Genomic DNA, 27,863 nt, shown 5'->3' on the forward strand with positions numbered 1-27,863 from the left:
GTTGTCAGCTTCATCATTGGCTTTTTTTTCTTCTGTTTTAGCCATGCTGCACATCATCAGGGATGCTGTACAGCATGGCTAAACCCACTGACAAAGCCAATAGGCCCCAAAGACGCACCATATTGGCTTTGCCAATCCACGTTGATTCTGGCCCTACCACAGTGGAGTAGTTACAGCTCCAATTCACAGCTACAAACACTCCTGTTTACGAAACATAACTCAAAAATGGCTTCCATATAGACTCTAGCCATCTTTGTCAGTGCAGCACAATGCAGTGTGAGGGTATTAGAGCAATTTATAAACAATACACTAATATTCGAAACAATAGGAAGAACATATTGCGAGCCAAAGGGAGTGCTGCAATGGCACATGGATAAGAAAAATGGACCAAAATGTAGAGGAAATGAAACTAATCACAAGTGAAAAAACCTGCTTAAGAATAAATAAATGTAACGCTTTACCTAGACGAAATAAAAGGTTCCATGCTATGAAAAAAAAGAACTGAAATGATGGCAGAATTTAGAAATTTAAAAACAAAAGACTGTAAATAAATCACAGGAGAGAAAGAAAGTTGGAGAAGTAGATGAAAGAGAAAATTCAGAAAAATTAACATTAGTAGAATTTTCTAATGCAGAATTAAAACTAGACAGGAGAAATTCGAAAAAAGTAAGAATGCAGCCATGCCGTTTGCTGATTTTTTTAAAGCAGCCTTAAAATATTTGTCTTTCTAATTTTTATTTTAAGATGTGTACCTTAATTGTTTGGAGATGTACTGTATTAGAACATTGGAATGTGGACCACTCCATTGAATACAATGGAGTGCTCCGGGCTTCTATGGGCTGCTAGAAGCCCCCGCAGAGCAACGTTCCAATGTTGAACAAAAGCCTCTCGGAGCCCGATGGGATTTCAATCCCCCTGGGCTCCAAGAGGCCTTTGTTTTATTTGTTAGAACATTCTGCCCTCTAATGGTTGGGCTACAGTGGCCATTAAAGTCCCGCTCCCCTGTTAAAGGCCATCGCCTTCGGCTTGGGCTTTTAACGCTAGAGCGGGCCATTCCGTCTATGGCGGGTTAAAAGACTATATATTCTGAGTTTATAATGGTTTAGCTAATCCTTCTGCTCCAACATTCCAATGTTTGTCTTTCTGTTTGTATTTTTTTTATTTAGACATCCTAACCTCATAGCATGTTCTAATAGCCTTATTACCCTTTAGCCTTGACCTGTACCAGTTACTAAACTGTTCTCACTCATGCAACTGCCCTTTTAGCATCATTTTATTCTCTTTTTGCAAGACTTATAGATTCCATTTGACATGCCTCAAGTTACATTCCCTGACCCTCCTCCCCACTCCCCTTTTTGTACTCCAAACTTGTGTCAGCATTTTGTTCTCCCTAGAAGAAGAACTGAGCATTCGCTACATATGGATCTCTTAGTGCTCTGCCGCTCTCTTTTTCAACACTTGGCACTGAGCAAATAAATTAAGAACATCGAACTATATACAGATTGTAACCCTGGACTTTTATGGAGGCCTGTCTTTAATAACATATGTATGTGCCAACTGCTGCGAAATATAAAATCAGCTTTTTACATTCTCTCCATAGTGATGGTTGAAATGTGAGGGGCAGCTGAAGCATATTTTTTGGTCAACCTGCAGAATAGCTCTCCATATTTGAAAATGCGCTTACAGAAAAGGATTACTTATGCTACAATAGGGATTGCTGGGGCCTGCCTTCTATCGCATACAAAATCAAATTTCTCATTTCAAAGAGATCAAAGAGACCTTTTTTGGCACACAAGAGGCATTATTTCCAAGATACACAGCCCCTGCGCGCTCGTTTTCTTTCATAAGAGGATGATTAATTGGTCATGTGGAGCGGGCAATAAACCTGATGTGGTCTGTGTAGCATTGTGAATTGCTGAATGGTTTGGCATACATTTCTGCTGTCTGACAGTGGGTGTTTGAAATAACAACTGCCAGATACTTGGGTGAAAAAGATTGTAGGTGAGGGGAGATAATAAATTGTTCGCTTTCTATATGAGCTAAATGTACTGATGTGCAGGCAGGAGTGTAGCATGCTGATGCTATAAAACAAGTCAAAATGTTTCACATTTTATATCAATACCTGAAGCCCACCATGATTGAGATAGTTCGTCTGTTTAATGCAGTGTTCTTCAAACTTGTTAATGCTGCCCCCCACCACCACCTGTTTTAAAAAGAAACTTGGGTTCCCCCTCAATTTCTTTCACAATGATTCTGCTAAATTGGTATTGTTTAAATATGTCTAAATATATTTAAACTTTGCAGCTACGCTCCGTTACCTCCCTTCACACATACTCCCAGTCAGGATATAAATGACAACATTTTTTAGTGATGGTCCAGTACAAGGTGGCTTACTGCTGCTCATGTTTTTAACACTTAAAAGAAAGAATGATGCCTCTCTTGACCAGAGACTGCCCCCCCCCATGAGATCACTTAACACCCCCTCCCCCAGGGGGGTCTGCCCCCCCCCCCCCCCCCAGTTTGAAGACCTCTGGCCCACTGCAACTGGCGACAGTGACCAGGGGGACTCATTTTATGAACTCTCTGGACAGAAATGTATCAAACCAATCTTAAGTTGTCCCTTCACTTCTTTGCCTTTCTTCTCTATTTAAGAAATGTTCCATTGGATATGTCAGGGTGATAGACGTGTAACTCCAAGTGGAATAACATTTTGACTCCATTCATCATGGGCTTGTACAGGAGGAAATGTAGACGTGTGCAATGATTAATTAAATTTCCACTGGTACCTATGATGTGGTAACCTTTTACTCCCTTGCATCCCCAAAATTCCTCACAGGAAGTGGCATCACATGATTACTGATCATGATGACAGTAAAGGAAGTGATTTTAAAGGCACACTGGCCCCTACAAAAAGCATACTCAATTTAGAATAATCACAATTATTATCATCACAAATGTCAAAATTTCAGTGTCATATTTAGAAAAATATATTTATTGCATAGTTAAAAAAAATAGTGGGTCATGTCAAAGAAAAAGGGAGGTGTCTTTTTCTTGAGAACCTCAGACAATGAGTAACAAGTGACAGAAAAACACAGTTCTCAATACATGTCACAAAACTAAAAAGCAAAAAGCAGAAAACTGCCCTATCTCATTATATATACGTTGTAGGGACAAGGTGTGTGCAGTTGATGACGTTTCAATCCTCCAACATTACAAGGATCATCATCAGAACATTACTATGAAATGACTAAGACACAACTAATATCAAGCAAGAAAGGAGAAAAAGAGGGTGAAAGAAAAAAAAGGGGGTGACGGGAGGAGGCACAAACATAAGTTTACTCATTTATCAATAAAAAGCTGAAGCATAACACAATAGATTTACACAAAATGGTGAGTGCACAGCCTAGCATACCCAAATTTTAACCATGGTATCTACTCCCCATCAAGCCTGGGAGCCACGTGCAAGTGAGTGAGTCTAGCATCTGAAATGGCGTCATAATACCCCGCTAAAAGCATCTCTACAAAGGAGGTAAGGGGCGTACCTGCCAATAATTATTAAGGCTGCCGTAAGGCATGCAACAATCCTCCGCTTTTGTACAATCAACACAGGATGGTCTCAATGATGGTTAAGCCCATTCCTACTGGAAAGGAAATGACATAGTGCAATCTTAAAGATCATGATAGACCAGGAGATAATGTGATAATCCTTAAAATCTAGTTGAGCCATAACAAGTGGTATACATAAGTGGCACACATGACCCTCGCAGTGAGAAGCTGGCAAAACACTGCATACCGGAAGTACAGAAATAAAGTAAGCACGTCAGCTGAGCCAACCCATGGCCCGAAATAACAGAACGTAATGATAGAATACAAATGCAAAGAATTTAAGGTCTGAAAAGTGACCTAGCATTAATGAGCTTAGAGGTAAAGGGATCTGGGCCCAACAGTGCCTTTACAATAACAATGTTGAAAGGAAATATATTAAATGAAGAGCTACAGAGTGTCACAGTTTATAACCATAAATGGTACCCGTGAGAAATATTCCTCTTGCTCTATATCTGTTGTGTTTTTAGGGAGGGGTGTTTTTGGACCTATTTTAGAGCTTAGGGTACATTACCTGTTTTAATGAGGGGTTTGTGATCTCCATTCAGGTCGGGCTGAGACTGTAGCTATTTTCTTTGCTGGTGGAGGAGGATCAGATCATTCTATTAACTATTAGGTTTTGTGCCCAAGATGTCTGGTCCCAGAGTGGTTTGTGAGATGTCATTAAACATTTAGTTGTCCCTCATGCAGAAGGGAATAAGTTATAGGCAGTTTGTGATAATTGTTTTAAAGGTTTAAATTGATGATCAGAGTGATGTGTGTGTATCATTTGCAAAGAAATGGAATTGCATTTGCTGTAATATGTTATGGCGAGCTCTCAGTAAAAGGTAATATTAATACTGAAGTTAGAATAGCAATCAGAATATTTTCCTGGGGGTATATCTCAAAAATGTTGAATCCTGGTCGGAATTTCAGGTTTTTCAGTAAGATCCATGGAGCGAGGGGCACTCACTGTTTCACTGACTGGTACTCTGAAACTGGAATTTATGCTTAGTGTACAACTGTATTTCAGACGACAATATTTGAAAAACTTTAAGCGCTATAGAAGTGTTTCAGACCGTTGTTAAATTAGGGCATTTGGCCTCAGAAAAGGATGGAGGAGAACGGTTTGTGTTTTCCTCTTGTCTGAAATGCTGTCAGAGATTTTACAGGATGGGTCGGGGACAATGCTAGCAGCCCTCAGTCATGGTACTGTAAGGTTAGGTGCAGGGTTTACACCCTCTTGATATTTACAGATATCCTTGGGTCAGTTCTCTGTCGGTAGGACTGCAAAATCCGAGTGGTTTCTGCTCTTCATTACAACCTCAACTCAATCTTCACTCCATAGGGCTTTACTCTTTGGCTTGCTGGTCATGGCCAACTCCTCTCCACACAGTGCAATCCAGCTTCTGTTTTTTTTTCTCCCAGTGTAGGTCGCAACAATGTCCTTGGCATGGTTGTAGCATTGAGAGAAAGAGCAAAACACAGAGAAAGCTCTTTTTGCTGGTACAGATTAGCTTCCTCTTTGAGGCTCAGTGCAACATTGGCTCGAACCACATTATTCTTCCTGTTTTGAGGATATTGGTGGGAAGCCAGTGACCGACAAAGTCATTCATTTGGACTTTGAAATACCCCCAAACACAACTCAGTGCATCTTTGCGGCCTTTTGGAGGGGTAAAGGGGCAGTCATTAAATGGTTATGTTACTCAGTCTTGAGACAGGCCTTCCCAAAACTCCAGGACTGGCTCTTCTTTTTCTAGGTGAAGTAGAGTTCAGATACTGATGGGGGCAGTGGCTTTGGATGTATATTCTCCAACCTGTTGTAACCTTGTAACCTGTGATTGTTGCTATGCATCTTCTCCATAGTTCCCAGTTCCCTGCTTCTCAGCCAGTTTGAATGTGATGTATGGAATGTTTATAAGTAACTGGTTGGTATTAATGTGAGTTGGATAGAGTGGGCTGAGCAGCAAGGATTCCCCTCCTGGTGGGGCATTTACCATCTTACTTAGGACCTGTAACTCAAGGCATAACTTGTACAATAAATCTACATCTTCTAATCTATGACTAGCTACCTGATTTCCTACTTACCAGAAGGTATCTTCGTTTACAACACAACCTTTCTAGAGTAAGTAAGTAAATGTAATTTATGGAGAGCAACTCATGCCCGAGGTCGTCTTGGCGCTGTAGAAGTCCGACTAAGGCAGCGGCAGTGTCTACAACGGGTTGAGTGAGTGCGCAAGGTGCCTTCCAATCCTGTGTGAAGAGCTAGGTTTTTAAGACATTTATAGGTTCTGCAACACAGCAGGATGTAGTTTGTTGGGTCCACACAAATAATGAAATAGTGGGCAGATGGCATACCAATCCTCTTTGGTAAAATCTATTCCGGCCTCTATTATTGGGGTATTTATTTACCACACTGTGTTTACTATCTCTGTGTGGCATGTCACACGTATTGTGGAGCTAGAAGACCATGTGTGATGTGAGAGGTGTTCTGTACATGATAATCGGTGTTGAAAAAAGTTCTTTAGATGGTCTGCCTTCTGCCCACCAGTGTCAGCAATAAAAATAACTATGTCCCTCAACATAGAGTCTGTGGAAACTACGTTCCTTAACCCCTTCACTGCGGCGGCTATTCTGCCGCAGTGCTAAGGGGGCGGGCGGAAATGCGGCAGGCGCATGCTGGTGACGGAACCGCTCCGTCACCAGCGTCGGTTGCGCTGTGCTTATGACGGAGCGGTTCCGTCATGGCCCCGACCGCTCAATAGAACGCTCAGCGCAGGCGCGGAATTCGCGTGCGCACGCGCGTTGGGCGGGCCATGACGGAACCGCTCCGTCATCAGCACAGCGCCACCGCAGCTGATAACGGAGCGGTTCCGTCATCATCGGTGGCGGGGTTAAAGGCTAGTTTGATGGAGCATAGCCATCAATGACAATGGGTGGAGTATAAATTAGGCCACCCCTACACCCACGAAACGAGCAGAGCTTGGTGTTGTGCCAGAGAATGTAGGGAAAGCAGAGATCCTTTCCTGCACAGTCATAGACTGTTGACTTCACTGTGGTGAAAACCACCCATCTAGACCCAAAAACTCAAACATAGGAGAAAGGCACACATTATCTTGCTGTGCATGGCATGGATGTCATTTATGGGTTGCCTGAGGTAGCAGGTCCTACCCCTGGCTTGACCCTTGCGGACTTATGTCAGTGACTTTGTGACCCCTGAACTCAGAGGTGGCAAAAGCAGTGCTTAAAACCTAAGGTAAACAGTGTGTTCATGAGCACTGCCTTCATTCTGCATCTCCTGCTGGGACATCACATTTTCAGTTCGAAAAAAATTAATATATTTAGAAACGCAATGCACACTCTTTAGCATACTACATAACAATTGAAATACATTTTTTAAAAGCATATATATTTTAAACTTGCTATCATGTTTCATTATTATGAATACATAAGAAGTGACGTGTTTGAATAAAGTCTTCACCTCTGTGGTTTAAAGTAGTGATAGTGCTTTGCAAGAGATCACAAAACAATGCTTGCCCAATACCACTCTTCATATTTAATCTATGATTCATATATACACTGTTGATTTCTAAATCCCCTTTTCTGTCTCATTGTGATTTATCAATACATTTCTTATTTGATGTATACAGGAGGCTTCAGTGATGCCAATCTGTGTGATATCGGGTCAAAGTCATCACTTCCGGGATTCAGAGTCCAAGGTCCTACAAAGTCCCTTCCTGTGATGTCACTGAGGTCAAAGTGTGTATGGTGTCACTTTCACTGCCCCAGTCATTTTGTCGAATCGGTGCGTGGACTTTAGTCCCTACCTTTCTTGCCTATTCTGTATAATGATTACTGTTTACTTTTAGTTTGTATTCCTGCAGTGCAGCTTTTTTTGTTCAATGGTCTCTGGCGAAAAGGCTGTAAGAATATTTTTTTTATCTCGTTGTAATCTAGCCGGCTGAGCATGCAGTAAAACGGCAGTAACTCGCTTTACCAATGTTAATTATTAACGTTTCTTTTCAAATGACTTGAACAGTTCTGTTTTGTTTCCGCCAGTGCAGCTAGCGGGAAAAAGTAGGGACAATGCTGCCTTTTACTTTTCACTTTATCTGTACAGTTGTTTGTACCCTAGTGACAATGGGCTGGCTGTCTGTGCCCTTTGGCACTGCTTACTTTTCCTCTTATCGTTTAATGTTTATTTCTCACGATACATTTATGATTTAGGCGGTGCAAATGAAAGAGTTTCTGTTTAGGGTGACATGCAGATATATGTACAATTAGATTAATATGTGGTCAAAGTATTATCCACATTGCTCTCTCTTGACACAGCCTGGAATCGTCAATGAAGTTTCAAATTACTCAAACTTTATCACATGAGGAAGTCCGCCTTTGTTGTGTTTTTGATTAGAAGAGTTATATTCATCATCATCATTCAATTTATTTCAACAAAGTTCTATAAAATGACAGCAATAAATACAACGAACTAAAACGCACAATTTACATACCACATCATCACATTCGCAGGAGAGAGCAAAAAATTGGCTATAAGTTGCGTGTAATGCATCCTTTTTGTCCCTGGTTACTCACCCAATTGACTATTATATTATTATAAAACCTACTATAAATTCTTTTTTATGACGTATTTCCGAATTTATTTCCAGTATCGTCTGTTTGTTTACAGTGTGGAGGACTAGCGGGGGGTGCGGAACGAGGGGGGACAGAAGGGGTATATAACCCCAAAAAAATAAAACAAACGCTTACTGCATCGCGCCCTTCTCTTTGGCAGGCACAGCCTCCCAGAGTGCACTGTGGCCAATCCTGATACTGTTTTGATGTATCAGGATTGGCCTGAATGCCAAGAATTTGCACTCCCAGACAGACTGGGAGACTTGTCCCTGCTGTCTCCAACCCGGCAATGCATCTGCAGTTGGAGAGAGCTTCATTGGGCATGAAGATTTGGCCTGCCTGAGACTGCCAGCCAGACCGTCATGTGCACTGAATAGCAGTGCCCAACACTCCCCCTCCAGCCTGTCATCACTCTGGCCCCGCCCCAAAATCTCGGCTCTGAGAGAAAAAAAGCAATAATAAACAAGGTTTTATTTTAATTTGTTTGGTCTGCGGGCAGGTGGGGCTGCTCCTCTGCCGTTGTGGAAGAGCCTCCACTGTTTATTTTTAGAGTCAAATCTTCTTCACTCACCAGGGGCGACTACATGCTGAGTGGAACTGAATTTGCATCTCCTTTTTTTCACTGCATTTAAATAGTGTGTGAAAAGTGTCTACATTAAGACGTGGCATAGTTTGCACATCATATATGTAATATATACCTATTTTAGTCTTCTATTTATGGATGATGTTATAAGTGCCCGATTCATAAAATAGTCACATTTTGCAAAACAAAATATAACTTTCGGGCAGAAATGCAACATTTAATAGAGTACCTATCAGAATGAAATTTATGAATTACTTGCTAAATTGCAACTACCTACACTAGTCTAGTTTCAGCTTTAATATTGTAGACTATTGTAGATACGACTATCTACAATAGTCTAGTTTCAGCTTTAAATAGCAACTGTAGTCAAAGTGGAAACACCAGCCATGCCGCAGGTATGACACATAGCAGCACTTAAGATGTCAATCCTCTCCAAGATAATTTGTATCTTACAGGAGAACCCTATGGCCCTCCAGAGAAAAATACTGATTTGGTTCTAGAGGTGCTGTAACCAATACATGTGGCAAGAGAATAGTGCAAGTTTGGGTTATTACTAATGTGCTCTGTGTCTACTGGAGGCAGTTATGGGTGTCCCTGACCTAGTGAAATACCACCAAGGGGCGTTGCAATTAAATGTACTGTCTATGAATGTGCCCGTAGGGAGATTGATACAGCATCCAAAATCCTTGAAGAAAAGTATCGCTAATGGTGAATTCTTAAGGATGAAACAAAACTGTTCAGACAAAATAGAACTAGAGGCAATAATGAAAGAGACTGAATGGAAATTCCGAAAAAGAGGATACAAACAATCAGATATCAAGCAAGGCAAGAAAAGAGCTGAGGGTGTCACCCGAGCACAGACTTTGATGAACAAAAAGGAAAGCACAATTAAAACAACAGAGAAAGACAATCAGAAGATCAGATTAATCTTGACTTACAGTAAAGAAATCAACAAATAATGAAAATCATGAATAAACATTGGAATATACTAACAAAAGACCCAGATATTGGGAACCAACTGGAGGAATGGCTGGATGTGACATATAGAAGAGTTCTATCATTGAATGACAAACTGGTACATAGCCATTTCACAAGGCCGAAGAGTGTATCTTGGCTACAATATCAGAAAAGATTCAACAAATTTGAAAAATGCATGGCATGCCAAAGTGGGAGCAACATTAAGGAAATCAAGGATTTCAAAGGAAGAACCTTTGTAATTGATGAAAGAATGAATTGTGAAACAACATATGTGGTTTACATGCTGAATGTATGATGTTAGAACACACACATTTACAAAGCATGCCATTACAACTCAGTTTTTACATCGCAACATTCATTACAACGCATGCCATCACAACGCATTTTTAAAAACTACATTTACAATGCATGCCATTACAACGCATATTACGTTTAGTGCAACAGTGGGGTAAGAGTTGGATAGCGAAGGGGTAAAAATGACTATGCGCACTCCATTGAGTGCAACAGTAGGGTAAGTGTTGGTTAGTGTAGGGGTAAAAAATACTATTCCCACTCCAGTGAGTGCAACAGTAGGGTAAGTGTTGGATAGTATAGGGGTAAAAATTACTATTCCACATTACTTACCTTATAATGCGTTGTAATGGCATGTGTTGTAGTGACATGCGATGTAATGACATGGGTAGTAGTGACATGTGTTGTAATGGCTGCGTTGTAATGGCATGCGATGTGAAGGATGTTGCATTGTAATGACTGCATTGTAAAGGTAGTGCGTTTTAATGACTGCGTTGTAAAGGTTGCTTCCCTTACATGCTAGTAGAGTTTCAATATGGCCTAAGATACATAGGAAGTGCAACCTGCCTATTAAAAAAGAGGATCTTTAAATATATCCGAGCATTACAGAATAATGTTACTAACTATGCAATGATGAAACACATGTCAAAACATCGTGGATATAATTGGAATCAAATGTACTACTGGGGAATCGCCACAGTGCCTGCCAGTGAGAGAGGTAGGGACAGAACATTGAGATTAGGAAGCTTGGAGTCCGCTTTGATTATGAGTTTCTGAACAAAACAACCTTATTACCTCAACGGGAATGAGGAATTGTATGTACATTTATAGATATGGCTAGCTGGCACCATATAGATCTGTATCACAGGAACTGTGGGCAGAAAGACAAATGTGTAACAAAAATAGGTTTGACAATTAGCACTGAGCTGAAACTATGAATTTAGAAAAGCACATTTGTCTAGCATATAAGAAATTAGAACCGTCATTGAGATATTGTGCGATTGACTGTAGGTAAATTGAAGTCACAGCACTACGCTATCAACACCATGACAAATGGTGAGCACACATGGAGAAACATCCAGTGATAGTTGTGTCAAAGAACACCATTAATGGGAAGAGTTCAATTATTTGACATGCACCCATCCTAAAATACCAGAATTATATCTTTTGCCCAAACTGCACCAGGGTGCAGAGAATCCTCCTGGATGGCCTATTGTTTTGTCAATAGGCTCTCTATTGAAAAACACCTCAAAATTCATTGACCATTACCTGAGACCATTTGTAATGTGGTTGCCAGCATAACTTCATGACAGCACTCATTTTTAACAATAATTGATGGCATCCATTGGGAAGAAGAGTATAACCTTATAACTTTGATATCAATAGTCTATACACGAGCATTAAGCATGATTTGGGCTTGCAAGCTGTGAGACACTTTTTAAAGACAAGCTCAATCTCTTTATTCTTCCACACTGATATGATTTTAGATATGAATTATTTATGTCTAACTAACATTTTTTTCATCTTTGATAAATCCATCTACAAGCAGTCACAGGACACAGCTATGGGCACCTGCTTCGCCCCCAGCTATGCGAACTTATTCATGGCCTGGTTGGAGGAGCAGGTGGCTGCTCAGTTGGAGGAATATGAAAGCTGTGTTCCTGTGGCTGCATTTTATTGATAATATATTTTATATTTGGATTGGTGATGAAGAATCTGCCAAAAGTTTTGTGCGAAAGCTTAACACCAACTCTTGCAATTTGATTTTTACTGAGCACATCAGCAGAACTGAATTGAATTTTTAGAAGCGCCGGTAATCATAGAGGAAGTCAAGTCAATTCTTTATTGTTTAAGTTAACTCCATAACAATGTCATAATGCAAATAAGGTATCAATGGTTTAGCAGCAAATAAATGAATTAAAATATATGTATAAAAAAGGGCATGTTACTAATTTTATTCTAAAAGCTAGAAATTATGTCCATATCATGAAACCAGTTAAAATTAGTTAGTGATTCTGTGTCGTAAGGTTGTTGTCGGGATTACGGTTTCATCAAATATTAGCATTGAAAACTTTTTAACATTTTTAAAATTGCAATAAAGATACTAAACATTACTGGGTTGGCAGTTACTGTCTCCATCACCCATATAGTTTTTCTCATAAAGTAGTAGAAATGTCATCATTTTACAGGTCAGCTGAGGGTCTGTTGTATCAAGCCCTCTAATAATGGCGGATCTACAAGTTCGGATCCCTCTGTCATTAAAAGTATTTTTTAGGAGCGATACGCATTTCGATTTTATGCTGGGGCAGACACATATGAGATGGATGAAATCTTACCATGCTGCACCACATAAGCATCAAGATTTGCTGCTTGTATACTTCCATGCAGGTTGATCAGCCAGGCTTGGTAATACCCCAAATCTGGTTGCCATATACTTGCCTTTCAAGTGGGGTGAGTATGTTGAACCGAGGTATCCGCAGGTCGGAGTGATGTATAGGATTGGAGAACCATCCAGCCATGGGATCTTTTAGCTAAGGTACATTTGTCTTCTAGTGATGATTGTAGCTTAGCCGCCTTGTTTGATACACTACGGAAGACTTGGAAGGAAGGGTTCTGCATCCAACGTTTGTTTGTCTCCGTTTCCTTCAATGCCATTTTCAGGAATTTGCCGTAACTTGAGCTTGGATCATCTTCCTGGACTCGCCACAAGGCGTCATTTAAGGTATTAGATCGGTTCTGCCAAAGTTTATACCAAGTTTTAATCGCGGCATATTTTCTCCCTATCTCCTGGTTGATGAGGCCGAATTCCAGTCGGACCTGTGCCAGGAAGGCTGTCTGAGGTAGACTAAAGACTTTTTTGTAGGCCTTTGTTTGCAGACAGTCTAAGAGTGTTCCGTCTTTGCCATTTAACATAGAGGAAGGGAACCTTCAGACTAAGTTACTTAGAAAGTAACAAGCAGGTAATAGTCTGTTAAGTGCAAGAAGTGCACATCCCTCCAGCCTTATATATAATATCCCCATATGGGGAACTATTATGGGCAAAACGTAATTGTGGTACTGAAACAGCATTCTCTTCTGAAAAAGAAATTATGTGCACATGTTTTGCAGAACAAGGTTATAGCCAAAAGATCATTGAGCACGCTAGCAAAAGAGTTGAGTGAGTGACAAGAAATTAATTATTACATCCAGCCGTACGAGAGGAGAGTCCTGAAAATATAAGGTTTATAACAATGTTTTCCTACCAAGCACAGGAAGTGCATAAGGTCTTAAACAAAGATTGGCATGTTTTAAATACTGATGACAGTTTATGCAAAGATTTCAACTGTAATCCCCAGACTACTTTTTAAAAAAGTAGATCTTTGCCCGATGAATTGAGTGTTAACCTGATTACAAGAGAAGGTACGCCCAAGATACGGGGGCATTCAGGTTTTCGTTGCTGCAAGAATTGCAAAGTGTGCAGTAACAGCACAGATTGCACAAAGTTCCTAGTACCAAGTGCACAAAGTGAATTTGTGATTAAGAAACCTCTGAGTTGTAACACCACTTACTGTGTATATGCTTTGAATTTCCCTTGCAATAAAATGTACATAGGGAGCCCTATACATCATGCTAAGAAACGAGTTTTAGAGCATGCACGTGCTATTAGGCAAAAAGGCAGGCATTATCCAGTGGTGCACTATTTTTTTGATTACCATTTTCAAAATGAGAAGTTATTAAGAATGGTGGTAATTGGTTCAGTGACTATTAATGTAAGGGGTGGTAATCGGGAGCTGACATTACGCAAGCTGGAATCTAAATATATTATTGATTTTGAGACCCTTTTGCCATAGGGTTTAAATTCCAGGGAGGAACTTGCAATCCATCTGAGTAATTAGGGTATTGTGAATAGAGTTGCAGAATCTTTTCAGCTGGTTGTAAGGTCTTTATATGAAACATTTTGTATTTCTATTTGCTCACACAGGTGCAGGCACTCTGACCTTCTTTGGTTGTTGGTAACTAACATGAAATCATCAGTCTTCAATTTTGTTAAATAACCTCTGATGCAGTATATGAATGTTCATGTTAATTGCCTGCTGGGCAGGACTGAATCTCTGCAATGACTGAATCAGGTGTTATAATTGCCCACTAGGGCAGACATATGAGAAAATTTGCGACATTATAGGTGAACACAAGAATATTCATGTCATGTGACTATGTATTTACATTGCGATGACAATAACACAATCTGGATTTGAGATCGAATACAGTATATATTTTACAGAGGAGCATTGTATCTCAGATGGGACACAGCATTTTGATATATTTGGAGTGTAATTACAATGAAAGTATTAACTTTAAAGCAGTGATAAACGCTTTTATTTTCTGTGTCAAGATTGCCGTCATCTACTATATACTATCCGAATCACAATGTTATGGTGTAGTCCTCTTTCTATTTTCCGTATATGAATTTAAATATGGAAGAGTGATATTGGATTTTGTCTATATATAAATATATATATATATATATTAGTACTGAATTACAGCTGGGTTCTCTGTAGTGTGAGGCATCATACACAAATATTTTAAATATAACACTCTGCAAGTAAGTACTCCCCTAAGCCTCGAGGCGCCGCAGTAAGAAGTTATATATATAATTGCACATATTTTTGTATTTAGCACTCTCTCGCTCACGTTTCAGTGTGCTAAAGTAAATGGTGGTATACACAGTATGTGCAAATATTGTATAAATAGCGCTATTGGATTTAGTAAATTCTCCCAAATCTCAAAGTGCCGCAGAAAGTGGCGTTCTACGGCTCTCGCACACATTTTATTTATCCCTAGCACAATATGATTTTGTACTCCAACTCAAGTATTCACGTTAAGTGTTTTACAGAATATACACATATTTGTATACATAGTGCTTATTTAGTACTCTTGCTCCCACTTTTAAAGCTATGGCAATAAATTGTGTACAAACTATACGCTAATATTATATGCGTATTGCTAACTATATAATTTAGCATGTTTTCATCCCCCACCGCCGCCTACAAGTCCCGAAGTGCTACAGGAGGCTCTGGTCTGCCGCTTTTAATACATATATTTCATTTATACACAGAACTGTAAGTTTATCTACCCCTCTCTAGTCTGGGTGTGCTGAAGGAAGAAGTGCTCTGAAGTGCTTTATACACATATTGTGCTGTGTGACTTTGTAGTCGATCTCCACCTCGAGGAATGGCAGCAGGCTGTGCAGCTGACCCTGGTCACCAGTGAGTTAACCTGTGCACACTGAGATGTGTCAGATGCACCTGTCCTCCCATTCACTCAGAGCCTGTCCCAAGGGCGGCTGTTTTTAGGTCGATCCGGCGTGAGCATGTATTTCTCAATTGTGAGACTTTTGTTTTCAATAATTTTGACTAATGGGCTTGGAGCCTCCCCATTGCTTTCCATTTGTTGGCCTCAGTGTCAATCTTCTTTGCAGCATCCTAACTGGCCAGCGCAAGCGAAGCCTGGTCAAGCCTGTGAGAGCATGCAGTAGAGCATGCACTCACACTTACAAGACTTTTGTTTTTAATAATGGGCTTGGAGCCCACCCATTGCTTACCATTTGTTGGCTTCAGAGTCACTCTTCTTTGCTGTCTCCTAATTGGCAAGTGCAGGTGAAGCAGCACTTACATTCCTTTCTGTGGTGCACAAACAAAGTGCAGTTTGATTCCATTTATTTAGTGCTCGCCCGCTAATCATGCTGTGATTAAGAGACTATTTCTCCCCCACCCACCGCTCCCTCTGCCCTTGTCTGGTGGTCGCTCCCATCTCCCCCACCCACGTTTTTTAAAGAACATATTGCACAGCAGTGTGGGCTGCTGTGCAACTTAGTTGAAAAAATTATATGCTGTGGTCAACGCTGGTCGCATCAGTAGGGCTCTCTTTACCTTGACTTTAATACATGTTGAACAGCAGCTTGGGCTGCTGTGCAACAAGTCTTAAAACATTGACAGAGCCAATAGATCTTGCATAGGTGAGACCTGTTGGCTTTGCCAATGCTTGTTGTGGATTGCCCTCTAAAAGTATAGGTTTTCAGAGAGCATGGGGACGATGTAAGGCCCAGAGGACGGCCCTCAGATATTGCTGCCACCAGACCCTCTACCCAGGATTCACAACTCATCAATCATGGAATTAAAGTGAATCAAACTGCACTATACTTAGGCCTTAATGTAAGCTGGAGATGAGGCCCAGTTCATTAGCGGAAGCAGGTGGTCTCGCCCTACACACAATGTGCCACTTAAGGGTCTATAATGAATCTCTCTGAAACGTGGTCTCTTTAAATATTTAGAACCCTTTGGGGATTGAAGCTATTGCGTTGTCACCATTCTCCGTTTACTTTTTCATCCCCTTAAATATTGATCTTATTTTGTGTTACAGAGAAATGGTCAACGCATGGTTCGCTGAAAGAGTTCACGCCATTCCCGCCAATAAAGAGGGAGGAAAGACTGACCCCCACGCCAGCCAGAGCCAACCGCCTGGCCGCTGCGAGCACACCACCCCGGGGACTCCTGTCCGCAAAATATCCGCCTCCGAATTTGACCGGCCTCTGAGGCCCATCATCGCCAAAGACGCCGTCGGCACCGTGACTTTTCTCACCGAATCTGAGAAGAAGGAACAGATGACTCTTCAATATCCCCGACTCACCGACACAGGCGATCAGTGCTCGCGCCTCCTGGAGCTCGTGAAAGACATTTCCAGCCACCTGGACGTCGCGGCGCTCTGTCACAAGATCTTCTTGCACATACACGAACTGATAGCGGCCGACCGCTACTCGCTCTTCCTGGTATGCGAGGACAGCTCCAACGAGAAGTTTCTGGTCAGCAGGCTCTTCGACGTGGCGGAAGGGTCGACCTTGGAGGAAGCCTCCAATAACTGCATCCGCTTGGAATGGAACAAGGGCATTGTGGGACACGTTGCAGAATATGGAAAACCTCTCAACATCAAGGACGCCTACGAGGTAAATTAAAAGTAACATGATGTGATTATTGAGAGAATGTAAGAAAGCATTTATATATTGAGAAATACGCTCGAAATAAACATACGCACTTATCTGGTATAGACCTGACGCTGTAAGATTGATGTTTTCAAAAGAATAATGCATTATACCACCTTTTAGAGTTTTTTTCAGATAACAATCAAGGTGGAAGGAACACCTTGCAAGGACACACGTAGAAAATATGTGACGTTTTGTTGTTGTCATGTTGTTTTTGGCGCAATTCATGGGCATCATTTGAGGCAGTCGGGGGTATTAGCCTGTTGAGAAGGAAAACTAGCCAACTTTGTGATGTCACCATGGCCTAAAACGCATGTGATATGTCTCTTATAGAAATGTATACAAATAAGTGTAAATATTTGCCTTATTCCGCTCAGAGCTTCTCCACGCACCAGTTATGTTGTAGTTATCCTCCAAACATAATTGTGTACAAAAGCGGCCTGCCTGAAGTTGCATATTTAAAATTGTCTATTCACTTGTTTAGCCACTTCAGGGCCTATCACTTCCTTTATAGAACCCCTTTCTATTGGCCACACCTGCTTAAAATACCAAAGCAGTTTTTTAATTGAGCATTGACTGAAAATATGATTTTGCAAAGTTTAAGAATTATAATTTGACAGATTACTGTGGCTCAAAGCATGTTTGTTGAACAGTATTTAATTTGTATAAAAAATAATGCTGGGGGTCAAAGGTTTATTGGTAAACATGGAGGAGCAATAGAGGGAAAAGAAAAGCGTCGGGGTCGCCCTCCACTCACAATCAACAACACAAAAAAGCCCTTGTTACGCATCATGTATCAGCTAGATACTTTTTGGGTCCTCCACTTCTGTGTTGCTCAAAGTTTTACCTCAGAATCTCGTTACCAGTGCTGACAGAATTCAGGGTTGAAATTTGATTTATTTACCACCAGACACTCCCTGGTACCAATTGGGGTTGTTAGTTTATAAATTCTCTGTCACATTAATAAACTCTGAGGCGATAGCATGTTCTAGAGTACGAAAGTCTCAGAAATAAATGGTTTCGTTTTTCCTCTAATGCGTTTACCAAAACAGTGAGGTGTGTGAACATCTGCCGATGCCACTTAAAAAAATTGAATATTCAAAAGTCCTCGCTGGCCGACAAACACACACCACCCGTTTAATGTGCTGACCATTTTTCAAGGGGCGTTCTGTGTAGCCCCTTCCGCGCTGATGACGAGCTCAGCTCGTCATGAGGCTTACCTGCTGTGCGCTGATGACGAGCTGAGCTCGTCATGTAACGCGGTATTTACAAAACCGCCGTGCACTTCGGGAAAAGCCACCGCAGCGATGCGGTTAAAGAAAGCAATTGTTCTCCTTACCATCCTTTCGTCTCTAATGGTCACCAACAATAAGCATCTGAGACAAATGCTTTGTTTGATGACGTCAGCTGGGGGTTTCAGATGTATTGTAAAGTGATTGGATGCATGGTTACTTTTAACAGCTTAATTTGGATATGAAAGGAAAATGATGTGCGTGCATGTGCTTGTGTGTCTGTTTTTATGTCTGTGCCTGCAAGCAGTGTGTGCTTGCGCTTATCGCATCATGTTCGTGGGGCTGGAGGGATGGGAAGGTGGCTATGTTTTTATGTAATATTTTGGTCCTTTAAAAGCTAAAACTAAAGACTTTTTGTAGCCCAGGACACGAGTGGCCATATACATCATGCCCAGGTTTAAAGCAACATCCAGATTTCATAGTAGAAGCAGAGCATGTTCAACAAGGCCCGCTGCTGGAGGAGACAGAAAGAGAGGCACTCACTGGTAGATTCACACTGAGGTCCATCCCAGTGGTCCAATCCAGCTCAGCGTCCAGGAAGATCTAAACCAAGAAGCTGTCCCAGGCAGCGAGATGTAGGCAATTGAAGTCACCTCTGCACACCATGGGTGCAGGGAATAAGAGGTCCAGGGTTCAGGCATTGTTTCTAATTGTAAAAATGAGGCACAGTGACATTCGTTCACCTCATCTTCCCTCACCCTGGCTACTTACCTTTCGGCAGCAGTCATGACACAGGCAGTTTCTGAGGGATTTGGAGAACTGTAGGCTCTGCCCCAGTGCCAGCTTAGCTTGGGATCACAGTGGTAGGCCTCTGTTTAAAAATAATTTAGTTTTACATTTGTTTTATTGTTGCAAGATAAAAGAAATGCAGTTCTTACATAGACCCACCTAGCTTCAACATTCCGCCAGGACGGCAATCTATACAAAGTTATACGGGAACAAAAACATATAATAAGTAAAACATACTTCCCTTGTCCCACCCTCACTCTACCCCCTACTCTACCGGGTGTCCAAGCGTTGTAAAACCACTATTTAAAGATATCTGGGTTAGCCACCTTATCAACAAAGCCATTCTATTCTTCCGTCAATCGTATTATTTTTAAATATTTAGGGCAGGTGAGTTCTATAAATTCCTGGGACAATAAACTGGTAAACGTTCTCCAGATTTCTCAGAAAGTTTCTCCGTGGCTTTTTAGTGTAGACGTCAATCCCTCCATCCCCAGTGGGTGCCAAATACGGTGTAACCATCCCAACTTGGATGGTGTCTTGTCAGTGCCCTACAGAGCCAGAATCGCCTGATGAGCCGCCCGAGCACCAGTGCCATATGTCTACCGCGGCAAGACTTAAGTGGGTACGTCAATGCATTAGGAAGACCCAACAGAGTGTACTTTGGGAATCGGGAAATCTGTGTATCAAAGAGCCCATCAATCTCATCTAAAATTTATTTTCACAAATGAAATAGTGTAGTAATTAGTCCAAGGAAGCAGAAGAAAGTTGGAAGTAGTTTATTCTGAGAAGAAAGCTTAACAACCACCTCCAGCATAACACCAGTAGTAACTGACCAGCTAGTACAGATTAGAATGTTAAGCCAAGAATGTACAATAACAATTCTGAGAAGGAATGGTGCACTAAGATAGGATAACATGGGATACTACACACCTTCCCCCCTAAAAAAAATAAAAAAAACACAAAAAAAAAAGAATTCAACAAAGCAAAGAAATTCAACATAAGTAATCATGTAGCTTTACAGGTAATTGCTTGACGCGAGAACTTTTCCTTTGCGCTGTGGAAGGAACAACACTGTGTTTGAGAGAAGCACTTAAGGAATCAGGAACACTTTCCAGAGCATTGGAATTATTGACAACACAATCATCAGAGGACGGGGAGGATTGAGGAAGCGAAACATATGCAGGAACACTGGGAACCGGACTTTCCGGTGCAAAGGTGTCAACCATGGCAGAATAAGAGGTGTCATCTTCAACTGTGGGATGACTAGGTACAGAGATAGGAGGACACAGGCTGTTATCTTCCAAGCTGGGGTTCTTGCATAGAGACACTCTCCTGAAATTCCATACCTTCCCCCCTTCAACACGAATAGCTTTAGAGAAAATTTCAGTCACCCTACAAGGATCAGACCATTTGTTCCATTTGTTCCCAACAGACCTACCCAACTTGACTCGTACAAAATCGCCAACTTTGATTTTAGTACTTTGTCTATTTAATGATAAAAAACTGTTTTTCATCTTCTCTTGATATTTCAAAACCCTGTCTTTGACTTCATTACAATCAAAAGAAGATTCAAATGGGAGTTTAGATTTTAACCACCAAGGGAGCAGCTTGGAACCAGGTTTCCTACCCCTGAGCATTTCAAAAGGAGATAGACCAGTGACGGAATTAGGAGAGGTACGGTAAGACAAAAGCATAGCACGTAAGGATTTCTTCCAATCAAGGTTACTCTTAATGGCCAATTGGATAGATTCTTTGACGACCTTGTTAAAGCGTTCTGTTTGACCATTGGCCTGAGGGTTATAGTTGGACACCCTCTTATGCACAATTCCACACCTAGCAAGAAAAGATTCAAATTCCCTACTCACAAATTGTGGCCCATTGTCAGACACAATTTCGGCTGGTATTCCTTCCTTGCAAAAAACTTCATCCAGAAACTGAATAACCTGTGTGGAACCAACCTTATCCACAACTTTAAGTTCAGGCCACTTAGAAAAATAGTCGATGAGCACTAAAGCAAAGACCTCCTTGTTGGGAGACAAAGATAAGGGACCAATAATGTCAATGCCTAATTTTTTCCAAGGACAAGCTACAAATTCAATAGGAGAAACACCCGTAGACAAAGGTTTGACAGTCTTGTCGCTTTTAGCACACGGGGAGCAGGAACTAACCCACTTATCCACCATCCTGTCAACCCCGGGCCACCAGTAGAATTCACGGATGCGCCTCTTGGTGCTGGACATGCCCATGTGGCCTTCATGTGCCATCGAAACAATTCTTTCTCTCAAAGTAAGGGGAGGAATAATTTTGTCACCTCTGATTAGAAAACCTTGGTCAAACATAAGTTCGTCCTGAATTTTAAAAAATGAGAGGATGTCACCGGAAAGATACCTTTCTTGAGGCCAACCATGTTGTAAATGATCCACTACACTTGACAAACACGTGTCCTTGGTCATGGCTTCTCTCCAAACAGTCTCAGATATGCTATCAGCAGAGCAAACAGTGGCACATTCGTTAACATCATCGATGTTGAACACAACATCAGAATCACACTGTTCACACCAAATGGCATTAACTAATGGTAACCTGGACATGCAATCAGCGTGCACGTTAAGACGACCAGGAATATACTCTACAATGCACTGAAATTCTTGTAGTTTTGCTGCAAGACGGGCTAGACGTGCAGTTAACGTTCTACCGCCACCAGCTGCCAACATATTTATCAAGGGCTTATGATCAGTTCTTAAACGGAATCTGGTTCCCCAAATAAATTGCCTAAAGTGTTCACAGGCCCAGGTGCATGCTAAGAGTTCCTTTTCTATAGTAGAATAGTTATATTCAGCGCCACGTAGTGTCCTAGAAGCATATGAGACTACACATTCATCCCCTTTGTCTTTCTGGATTAGGACGGCACCCAAGCCCACATTGCTTGCGTCCACACAAACTATGCATTCATTACCCAAGGTGAATGGTTTGAGAAACGGGGCATTTGCTACTTCCTGTTTCATCAAATCGAAAGCTAGTTGTTGTTCGTGACTCCAAACAAACTTTATATCTTTCTTTAGCAAAGATCTTAATGGATGTACCTTTGATGCATAACCCTGGACAAACTTACTGTAGAATTCAGTTAAGCCCAGGAAAGACACAAGTTGTTCTTTATTCAACGGTGCTGGTGCCTTTAAAATACTCTGTATATGATTGAATTTAGGCTTAATGCCTTCTGAGGATATTTCGTGACCCAGGTACTCGACCTTGTTTTGCCTAAACTTGCATTTAGATAATTTTAAAGTTAGACCTTTCTCTTGTACACATTTTAAAACATTTTCTAAGTTAATATCATGTTCTTCATAACTTTTCCCGTAGATAAGGATATCGTCTTGGAAGGCGATAGCCCCAAAACAACCCTCAAGAACAGTCTTCATTAGTCTTTGGAAGACCGAAGCCGCACTGGCTAGGCCGAAGGGCATCCTGCAATACTGGAACATGCCTTCTGGCGTAATAAATGTCGTCAAAAACTTTGACTCTTCATGGAGCAACACTTGGTGGTATGCACTGGTTAGATCTAGAGTTGAGAACACAGTAGCTCCTGATAAAGTGGAAATGAGTTCATGGATATGGGGTAAGGGGTGTCTATCAATCCAAATTTCCTTATTTAAACTCCGAAGGTCAACACATAAACGGAGTTCGCCGTTACTTTTGAGCGACAAAACTACTGGCGAAACCCACGGGGATGATTCTACTGGTTCAATGATCTTTTTGTCAACTAAATCTGCTAAAATACCCTTTAATTTTTCACGGTAGGCTAAGGGGACGTTCCTTACTCTGTGTCTGATGGGAATAGCTGAATCTTTGAGTATTATGCGGTGTTTAAAATTTGTGAAGGTTCCCAAACTGTCCGAAAAAAATAGATGAAAATTTTTGCTTCAACTGAAGGATGAAGTCATTTTCAGGAGGAACAACATAGACAGGGGGTGAAGCATTTGGATCAAGCTTAATACCAAGGTCATGTTGGTGAGGCCAACATAACAATGACGCACCCTTAGATGAAACATAAACTTTCCCTTTTATGGACCGGTCTTTAAATTTGATGTCTGCCCACATGTAACCTTCCATGTCAATCTTCTTGCCCGTATACCCACCTGGATTTACGTCAGGTGGTAGTAATTTAGTAGAAGGCCAGTGGCGATCAAAAACATTTTTGCCAATTAGAGTGTACCAAGCACAGGAATCTATTAGCATAGAAATATCCTTACCATTGATATTGATGATATCAGAGGGAAACCCTTCACATTTTGTGTCACTTACACATAACAAAGTGTTAATTTCAGAAGGTTGTTCGACCTCTTCACAATCTTCATAGGGCAAAAAGTTAACTTTTTGAGGAGACCTACACATTTTACTGAAGTGCCCGGATTTTTTACACTTGACACAAATTTTGTTCCACGCAGGACAACCTCTATAATTGCCTACGTGGTCATTTGCCCCACATCTATAACAAATAATTTGACTTTTCCTAATAGGAGGTCTATTCTCCCTTCCTGCAAAATCTTTTCTGAAAGGGACGGTAGTTTTCTTAAAATTGTTGACATTTTTGACCAGAGAAACTTCAGGAATGACTACTTTACTTTTAACATCCTGGTTTCTAATTTCGTTTACAAATAGTTCAGACTGTTCGATGCCCTTTGCAATGTTCAAAACAGCACTGAGAGAGGAATCCGTCCCCATCCAGAGACGTTCTTGAATTTTTTTACTTTTAGTGCGCATCATAATTTGATCTCTAAGAACCTGGTCAAAATTTATAGTTTCAAAAGCACAGGATCCAGCTAAAGTGCGTAAAGCAGCTACGTAATTTTCTATGGACTCATCATCCTTTTGTATTCGAGAGTAAAATTTGAATCTCTCCATAACAATGTTGATCCTTCTTCCAAATCTAGTGCTAAGCTGTTTTATGACTAAATCAAATACATTTACATCACCAGAACCAACATTTTCAATGGGAGGTAAGTTTTCCAATTCTTTAAGTCCTGCACCGCCTAAACAGTTTTTTAATAGTGCTAGCTTCCTTTTTGGGGAACAACCATCTTCTTCAATAACATCGACATAAGCAAGGAAAGTGGGATACCAAAGATCCCATTCTACCTTTGGATCTCCAGCAGTAGGTAAAAAGTGAGCAGGGGAGATAATGTTATTAGACATACTAAGTTATAAGGTACTTAAATTAAGGTAAAAGACAAGATAAGGTTAGTAGAAATATGCCAAAACAAAAAAAGTAGTCACCGTTGTCTTGTAGTGAAGAATGAGAGAGAAGAAAAAAAAAATATCCACAGCGAAGTCTTCAAGCTTTGTTCTTCTTTTTTTTTTTTTAAAAAATGAGAAAAGATAAATAACTGTTAATAGTGTGGTCCTTGCGAAGAGCGGAGGTTGAACGCAGTGAGAACGAGCAAAAATGGTGAAGTAATCATGGAGAAATGCTTTGAAAACAAGATCGTGGTTCTGTAGTCATGGAAACGAGGAGTTGATTACAAATAAAATGGCCGCTGGAACGCACACGTTGTAGCGTGATGCGTGGTGACGTCGGAATGACGTGTGAAGTATTCCTTCCTTCGTTCGGAGAGGACACGGGACAATGCAGGCGCGCGTTGGTGAGTTTATCTTTGTATTTTTTGAAAGATGCTGTGTAGTAACAACAGCATGAGTGGCGCGCGCTGGGGAAAGGTTAGCGAGTCCGCTTCAACAAGAAAGTCAAATGTTTTAAAAATACCCAGATCGAAGTGGCGCGAAGGAATAGTAAATGAAGCGCACTCCACCAAACGCGCTCAATGGTTAAAATAAACAATGAAGGTCTTTAAATAAGACGCATTTGAAGATAGCGGTGCAGAGAAAAATTATAATAAAACTCCCGCTGGTGCAATCAAGGCACTTAACATGGAAAACAGCCGCTGGTGCAATCTTACACACTTGAACATATATAAAAAAAAAATACCTGGAAACTTTTAGCTGTAGAGGCGAACGCTGTCAATTTTTCAGAATTTTCCAAATGTCTTTAAAGGTGGAGATTCTTCTCTTGAAGTAGGGTAGAAGCAGGGTAGTGAATCCCGTTCGTCGCCAAATTTATGTAGTAATTAGTCCAAGGAAGCAGAAGAAAGTTGGAAGTAGTTTATTCTGAGAAGAAAGCTTAACAACCACCTCCAGCATAACACCAGTAGTAACTGACCAGCTAGTACAGATTAGAATGTTAAGCCAAGAATGTACAATAACAATTCTGAGAAGGAATGGTGCACTAAGATAGGATAACATGGGATACTACAAATAGCTTAGGGAAATCCCATAGAATGTGCTTCAAGGACCCCGTGGCCTCCCCACATCTCCAACATTGCTCGCTCTGTGTCGGGTTTCCTTTATGAAGGCGCTCTGGCATAAAGTACCAGTACATAGCAGTTTTTGTTGCAGTTTCTATGCCTGAGGTGTTGGTCGTTGTGTCTCTTGCCTGGTAGTATCTGTCGCCCCATTCCCGGTGTGAAAGCTCCCTCCCCAACTCACTCTCCCACCGGATCTGGGACGGAGATTTCTCCTCTAGGTCCCCCTCCATTAGCAGTTTATACAATTATGTTACCAAGCATCGATCCGATTCTTTGCATATGAGCCACCGCTCGAACTTTGCCAGGGGACGTTGGGCTGCCTATCTTACCTCTGGTTGCCTCACCCACTCTGTGTGTATCGAAACCTCTCTGTGTCTGGGATAAGGTTTTCTGTTCTCAGGGCATTGAAAGAAATGGGGCCCTCTAGGTCAAAGAGGTGGCTTACCGATCTACTTCCGGGTCTGAGCCAGTTTTGAAATGACGCTTCCTTTTATCCTGGAGTAAAATCAGGATTCTCAACTATCGGCGATAATGGGGATGAGAATGAAGAGAGACAGTTTGCTTTTCCTAATGCATCCCATACTCTGAGGGTTGGCGACACTATCGCTCGCGACAAGTGCAGGCTGGGCGGGTCTGTGTGGTCTAGCCAAGAACGGGATTTTTCACTGAGATGTAGCAGCCAGTGTCCTGTCCATAAATAGTCATTTCTTTTCCAACTCTGGGTGAGACCACTTGACTTTGTATCTCAATTGCACGGCTCTAAAGTAATTAAGAATGCAAGGGATGCCTAAGCCACCCTTGGCTGGGGTTTTCCAGCTAAGCTCCTGGCGCATTCTGGGATGGCGCTACGCAAACAAATGATGGACGGAATGCTGAATAACTCATACATTCACCCCAGTCACGAGATCTGGGTTAAATCCATCGTTCTTTTGCTCACCCTGCCACCCCAGTTTAGACCCATCCATATGCAAATCAGTTTTGACCCTGTGCCTCATGGGAACAGTCCAAACCGAACTGCCAAGCCAGGTCCTCCCTGGACCGGAAGCAAGCATCCTGGGACCGGTTTCTGGGTATTACCCTTCATCAGCCAGGCTTGCTTGAATCAAATAGCACAGTGAGCAAGGGACCCACATCTGGGCATACCCATCCCACTTAGGGTATAAAGTGCTACGCAAACAAATGATGGAAGGAATGCTGAATAAATCATACATTCACCCCCAGTCAAGAGATCTGGGTTAAATCCATTGTTCTTTTGCTCACCATGCCACCCCAGTTTAGACCCAGCCATGTGCAAATCAGTTTTAACCCTGTGCCTCATGGGAACACTCGAAAGGAAGCATCCTGGGACCGGTTTCTGGGTATTACCTTTCATCAGCCAGGCTAGCTTGAATCCAGTGGCACAGTGAGCAAGGGACCCACGTCTGGATGGATTTAACCTAGATCTCTTCACTTGTGGTGAAAGTATGATTTATTCAGCATCCCATCCATCATTTGTTTGCATAGCACTTTTCACCCTAAGTAGGATGGGTATGCCCAGAGGTGGGTCCCTTTCATGTAAGGAATTGCAATTTTTGTGAATGCCTTTTGAGATGATACATCCCAAAAGGCTTTTTCCCGTTTGCGAATGGGAAAAAAGCTTGATACATTTGGCCCTATGTCTTTAGAGCAGGAAATGATATTTGAAAAGGACCCCAGTCGAATTAGTTCTGAAGCATGAGAACATAGATCCACATCCCCTGTCTGGAAAATGTGGCAAATAAAATGGGGTACAAACTACCCCTCTTTGTTCCATTCCCAAATTCTTCTTGCCCCAGGAATGGAGAGCTCTGTAGAGTAATCAAAGAACTGCGTGTACCCACAGCTAAAGTGTGTCTGACAGCCAGTCTCCCAGAGAGGAGGGGACATTACCTGAAGTCAACATTTTCTGCAGGAAGAGCTGATGATCTGCCTGAAGAGACTAGAAGCCTGGCAGCCTGCAGGGAGAAGTAATAGCATGACTGGCACTGCATAAGGACAGACTGTTCAGGAGAGAGGCCCAGAATTTTCTCAGCATGATGAGCACACAGTGGAAGCTGGTGGTCCAGCGAGAGTGATCCTGGAGTGACCTCTGCTTGGAAGGAGTCCAGCAGGCTCTGTGTAGCTCTTGAGGTGGTGTATATGAGTCTGTACCAGAGAATGTCATTCTATGTCAATCGGAAGCTTTCAGAAGGCCAAATGACTGATGTTGCTGCCAATGACTGGAAGAAGGATATTAAATAGCTGCTGAATTTGGAAGCCCTAACCAACCTAGTAGGACACAACTACTAACAGACACAACAAAAAGACTTGACAAGGAGGCTAACGCAAGATAACGAAATATTCTCCTTTGGTCTAAAATACAGAAATCCACCCCAAGAGGGTGTGAATGC

The 27,863-nt window shown here is 41.5% G+C and overlaps 1 protein-coding gene across 10 annotated transcripts in view; it reads left to right on the top strand.

Moving 5' to 3' along the window:
• The window catches only part of PDE5A (phosphodiesterase 5A), a 783,446-nt gene that overhangs the window by 157,932 nt on the left and 597,651 nt on the right, over nt 1-27,863 (top strand). For 9 of the 10 annotated variants that reach the window (XM_086961429.1, XM_086961430.1, XM_086961428.1 and 6 more), the window contains exon 2: nt 16,463-17,042. In XM_086961429.1, coding sequence (XP_086817555.1) covers nt 16,463-17,042 — 580 coding nt within the window. Of the gene's footprint in view, nt 1-7,232; nt 7,388-16,462; nt 17,043-27,863 lie in introns of those variants that run through there. The other variant, XM_086961435.1, reaches the window with a different exon arrangement.

The sequence above is a fragment of the Lissotriton vulgaris genome, chromosome 3_1 (genome assembly GCF_964263255.1).
Source record: "Lissotriton vulgaris chromosome 3_1, aLisVul1.2, whole genome shotgun sequence".
Classification (NCBI taxonomy): Eukaryota; Metazoa; Chordata; class Amphibia; order Caudata; family Salamandridae; genus Lissotriton; species Lissotriton vulgaris.